The 6,000-nt window shown below is 37.9% G+C and overlaps 1 protein-coding gene across 3 annotated transcripts in view; it reads left to right on the forward strand.

Moving 5' to 3' along the window:
* plce1 (phospholipase C, epsilon 1) overlaps positions 1-2,930 on the forward strand; it is a 101,813-nt gene extending 98,883 nt beyond the window's left edge. For all 3 annotated transcript variants that reach the window (XM_042507636.1, XM_042507635.1, XM_042507637.1), the window contains 3 exons: positions 132-344; positions 984-1,192; positions 2,846-2,930. In XM_042507636.1, coding sequence (XP_042363570.1) covers positions 132-344; positions 984-1,148 — 378 coding nt within the window. In that variant the 3' untranslated portion in view covers positions 1,149-1,192; positions 2,846-2,930. The remainder of the gene's footprint in view (positions 1-131; positions 345-983; positions 1,193-2,845) is intronic.
* Positions 2,931-6,000: the final 3,070 nt, after the last annotated feature.

Genomic DNA, 6,000 nt, shown 5'->3' on the forward strand with positions numbered 1-6,000 from the left:
CTTCAGAAAATCTGACCTGTCCCTTTAATTGCATTATAATATATGATTGAAGGATTTGAAACTTTGTGTACCAACCTCGTAAAGGGCTTAATTTGTTTCTCATACAACTCTCTGTCCGTCTGTCTGGCCAGACTCTGTCAAAAGCCAAGTATTCCTGCAGTATCCTATCTAATCCCAATCCATGTGACTACGTTTTGATGGAGGAAGTGACAAAGGACGCTGGCTCTAAGAAGTCCTCCACTGCCAAGCCCATGCAGCGGGTGCTGCTGGATCACGAGTGTGTCTACCAGGCTCAGAGCCGCTGGCGGGGAGCGGGAAAGTTCATTCTTAAACTTAAAGAGCAGGTAGTTCTAAACATAATGACTAATTTCCAATGCTAGAGACTTTTTAGATATTGTTTTCCATGTTTTAATTTTGTGTTTCGTATTTTGTATGCATCATTCCTTTAAGAGTTTTTAATTTGTATGTGCTTGCAAAATCATTGACTGTTTCACTAACATGCTGTTCATTTGCATCTCAATTAATCCACAGTCTGTGCTCGGCTTTGTATTATAACCCTTGCATGAAGCATTTTACGTACTTCTTAAGCTGTCGCTGCTTCCCTGGTTTGTAAGTTTTTTTGTGTGCTTTATTGCTCCGTGTTTGTGATTTGCTGCACAGTGTTTCATTTTATACGCTTATCTTGTTCTAATGTTTCTATATGTTGTCTGTCTGTCAGTATTTATTTTATTTAATACTCATTCTTTAACACTCAAAGCCTTTTGTGCAGGAACACATGTAAGTAAGAATGTTGAATAAAGGTTAAATGATCTTTGAGATTTTAGTGGTAAGTTTTTTTATATGTACATATATATATAATCACAACAATGAGTAACAAAAAGATATGACAAAATAGAAAGTATAAAATGTGTGGTAGAAAATAAACTACATGCACAATTCTTTCTGTTCTTTCTGAATTTCAGTGAATCTATTTCTGCTTCCAGGTGGTGCGGGAAGACAAAAAGAAAGTCATTTCCTTCGCCAGCGAGCTCAAGAAACTGACCAGTCGCAGCCGCAGCATGACGACTGGCAGCGGCGTGGACGGTCCTGCGCAGAGTAAGGATGATAGAGCTGCATGCTGTGTGGCTCTGACAGAGCTCCAGGAGTGAGGCTCACACTCTGCCTGCTGTCTGTGCATGGAAAGACAACAGAGGTACCGTATGTTGTGTCTAACACTTAACATCATAGAAGGACTAGAACAGTTTTAGGTGCCGGCTTTAGAAATGTTACAATTTAAAATACATACATTTAAAGAATGTTGCATTTTTAATATTGGGCAAGCGGGTTATGTATAGAATTGATTCAGATTGTGATGTGTTTGAGATGTTGAATTTGGGTATTTTAATGGAGTTCTTGTAATGCATGAAACTCACTTTTCCTCTTACAAATAGGAAACAAATAAAACAAAATCATTTTTTTTCTCTTTTGGCCTTTGAATTAGGTTCATGTAATGCAATATGTGGTCTCAAAGTATATTAAGATCTTTATGAACTTAATTCAGAATCCTTATTTAACCCTTATCGCTCAAAAATATTTAAACTTAATTTTCACAAAAAAAAAAAATATTCTTGTCTGGCAACAATTTTTGAAAGATAGAAAGACAGATAATATGGACGTACAGTGTGTGTAGAGAGCTAACACTCCTCACTTGTGTGCAGTCAGGTACGATTTGTATTTGTAGCATGTTCTTCAGTCTGTTATTATGATTTATATTAACATGTGCACCCTACATAATCGAATACTTCATTTCCAGCAACATTTCATCCATTGTGTTTAATAGATAGTTTCAATTTGCAGTGTGGCAACAATCCTTTTTGGTTGTGATGTTACTGTAGAGCTGTAGAGAATACTTCCAAACTTCAAAGCTTCATTTATATCGCTGACATTCAAATTTTAAATCAACATTCGAATTCACTGTGCATTAATTCTGCTTAAACTCTACTGCACAGTTGAGGAAAAAGAGAAGGCTATACTAATATCATTAGTATTGGTATACCTATACCAATATCAGAAAGTTTTCTGAAATTTCTCTGATACTGCCTAAAATGCTGGATCGGGTATCAGCGAGTACTTGGATCTGTGCACCATTTTGATGCCACATAATTTATCAGTGAAAGGTAAGTTATTTCACACCTGGACAAAATCTTATTCTTTGCTCTAAAACAGTGGACTACACAGCAAGTTGCACTATGCAGCAACTGGCGACTGTTGTTTTAGAGCTGCAAAGAATTATTTCTATTTGGGTAAATAATATAATAGCCGTGAGCAAAACGTATGAAATTTCCCAATTTCTAGGGCAGTCATTCTCTATATGTATTTTTTCGCGTCTTACAAAGGGTGTAACCAGAGCCATGCATTACAACGATGGTAATCATTTCAAATCCATATAGGGTCACTGCATTATTTTTTCAACGCAGTGGTAACAGATCTGGGACCTGTTATTTGTCGAGTTGCAAGTTCAGTATTGAAATCAGAAAGGAAAAAATGGTATCTTAACATCTCTAATATTAGTAGTATTATACTATGGAAGAATTAAGTTCCATATATTGGAAAAAGGCAGATGTATTTATTTTCAAAATTCCCGACATGTTTTTGTCACTGCCTAAATCCGTCTTCATTTTTATTTAGCCTTTAAAAAAAAACATTTTCACTGCTGTCAAAATCTGTTTATTTTGGCTGATTATTTTGTTCAAGGACGACGTATATCATAAAATATGATGAAAAAACATTCAAAGCTTTATCGTTACTGAGTGCATATTCGGTGCTCCGAATTGTCTTTTAAGCGGTACTCTGTGATCCTCTGCAGGGTATCTGTCTGCAGCTGCAGGTCTGAAGGCGTGGGTGGCAGAGGGCAGGGTGGGGGCAGGAAGGTTCCTGCAGGCCTCCTCCTCCTCTTCGTCCTCCTGCTCATCCTTTGGGGGGCAACTCCAACCTGTCCAGCTACCCACCTTCTCTCTGACCCCTTCAGCCTGGAAGCTTCACCTCCTCAGGAACTGGAAGATCCACAAATGAGGTCCAGATGGAGAGACTTGGGTTGGCTACTTCTAAACTTGGAGGATTCTCCTTTCCAGAAAAATACCAGGTATCCCGACACATTGTGGAAATACGCTCCTCTCGAAGTCCTGAAGGAGTCTGATCCTGCCTTGTGTTAGTTGAGCAAGCGGAGGACAGAATTGAATGGGTTAGGTGACAGATGCTGAGCCCCTTTGCTTGGTCGAATGCGTCACTTCGGAGCAGTGACAGTCATGTGGGGGCGAGCAGCTCTGGCTCTTCTTGGTTTATTGGATGTAGTGTGACTCCGCAGAGAGTCCAGAGTACCAGGGGCAGCTGCTGTTATTGAGGTCATCGGGTATGTGACCAGGGGAAGCTGAAAAATATTCCCTTTCTTACCACAAAGGACCCTTCCCTGAGTCACATTTAAAAGATGAAAAGAAATGACAGTTTAAGCTCCCAAAATTTCTACCAGAAGATACAGTATGAAGAGGGCTCTGGATTGAATGAGTTGAGTGAACTACAATTCTTCTAAGAGTTTATCAAGTGTCCTAGTAAAGACTACAGTATCATGTATTTGGTTTATAAACCAGTATCCATTTCTGGTATTGGAAAACAAAAGCACACAGCAGATAAATGGAGATCTGCTTTGTAAAAACAAAAGGAGAGATGTAGGAGAGTACGAGGGCCTGTTGAGGTGAAACAGTATTCTTCTCTTTCTCAGGTATGGGCTCTTTATTTTATTTTATTTTATTTTATTTTTTTTTATGAGGGCATTGTGAAGGAGGCTGACAAGCTGGCTTGTTTGGTTCTTTTCTTACTGTTCCAGTTTCACAGTACTGTAAGGGCACATTTTAGGCATCACCTACCGGACGAGGTGACAAATTGTGAGACAAAAATATTCACATATTCTGTAACCGGAGCAGCAATGCTTCAGGCAGTTTCTTGGACACTACTGTCACTGCCCTAAAGGTGACATCACCTGAACAGCATTTCGAGGCAGTGTAGATGTGCAATACGGGCAAATGTGGAACAACGTCTTTTTACTGTGTTGACAAAGTCGCCCTTTCATGTTGCCTTAAAGGTGCCGTGTGTAGGATTGAGGGCGATCTTTAGGCTGAAATGGCATATAGTCATAATAATGTTTCCATTAGTGTTTAATCACTTAAAACTAAAAATTGTTGCATTTTGGATACCTTAGAAGGATTTTATATCAACACAGCCCGCCATGTTTCTACAGTGGCCCAGAAGCCAAATAGTGGCTCTAAAGAGGGCCTTTGACGTTTTCATGTCACCTGAGGGCCACAATAGCTTCCCTACACGCTTAGAAGTGGAGGGGATTGCAGTCTGTAACCTCACCACTAGATGCCACTGTGGCTTGTTTCGCAATGTTTTTTAGTTCTGTCATCATTGTCCATGAATATTTGTGTAAACAGGCTTCTGTCAAGCCAACCAAATAAACGAATTATTATCTTTTTTTTTTTTTTTTAAATGAAACAGTTATTCAAAAGAAAATAGTATTTCTAATCTGTATTGTTATTGGCACCGCTGTGGCAAAGACGACAGTATTACTTTCAGTTTTCGACAGTTTCCATCCACAGTTACTTCAGATGTTCCACCGTCCGCCATTCCCGCGTCTGGCTAAAGTAACTGCAGAGAACTTGCACTGATACGCTATGCTAATCAGGGACAGCTACCGCGAAAAACAAATTTGCTTTCCTGTTCCTGTTTTGGTAGCGCAATGGTTGACATGCTTCATTTGTGCCATAAAGTGCTTAGAGATTGTAGCCGTGTCTGACAGAATTTTATAGTTAAAGTAACGCTTCTAGAAAACATTTTTTTCTCTATTCATTACATTTTGCAATCAAAATTTACTTCATAATTATAAATTAAAATAAAAAGCTTGTTTTTTGTCCCTCACTTTTAGGAAAGAAGTGAACGTTTTCAAAAGGCCTCCGCTTGTAAAAGACTGTTACTAAAATAAAATGTTGCTTTAAATTTGCAAAATTATGATTTGAATCCAAAATGATCTTATCTTATCTTAGTAATTAAAAAGGCAAATCTGACCAGACATTTGATTCCAGGTTTCGGGACTCATTGCCCAGTCTTAATGCTAATAGTGCCAACAAGCCATCGACACAAAATAATAAAATGTTAACACATTGATCTCAATGTGACTTAATGAGGAGAATATATCTAAAACGTCACATCTTTCTCCCTGTTTTTGAACTGAACAATGATGATTTTAGAACTAAGATCTTTTGAAGAAACACAGCCGTGTCATCTTCAAACAGCATTTCTGAGATATGACAGGGATTGTAATGAGATGGTCGAGGGTGACTTTTAATTTCAGCCCTCTTGTGAATTTAGTTTTGAGAAAAGCACACGATAAATGTTTGCATTGTTTTTAAAACTCTGTCAGACTTCAATGAATTTCAGTTTATTAGCCTAGATTTAATGTGTTTGATTTTGGTTGCAGTATCTTTATAGATGAGTAGTATCAGTTGGTTGTCAATGATTGTAGGCATTTCTTTATTTCTACTTACTGCTCATTTCAATTTTATTTTCGGAATTTACTATATCTTGATTGTTTCTGGGGCCATTTGTCCCCCCTTTTCTGTGGAAATGCTTCACATTTTCACATTTTTAAAATGTAGATTTTTTTTTTTTTTTTTGGCATTTCAGTGATAAATGTGTAGATCATCCTCTAGTGTAGCCATTCTGATCTTCGAGGAGCCCAATAATATTTTTAAATCTACGCTGAAATGTTTTATGTCAGTTGTTCATGACTAAAGTCAAGAGAAGATCTTAAAGACCTTATCTTACATCACAGAGAGGCCAAGGCCTTGTCTTTCTGGTAGACAACCATTGGACCTTATTTCGGGAAAAAATATGTTCGGTAGTTCATGTTAAGAGACAAATCATTTTCTGATCCTGTTTGAATTGTGCTGTGATTTTGTATTCTCAATA

This window comes from Plectropomus leopardus, chromosome 19 (genome assembly GCF_008729295.1).
Source record: "Plectropomus leopardus isolate mb chromosome 19, YSFRI_Pleo_2.0, whole genome shotgun sequence".
Taxonomy (NCBI): domain Eukaryota; kingdom Metazoa; phylum Chordata; class Actinopteri; order Perciformes; family Serranidae; genus Plectropomus; species Plectropomus leopardus.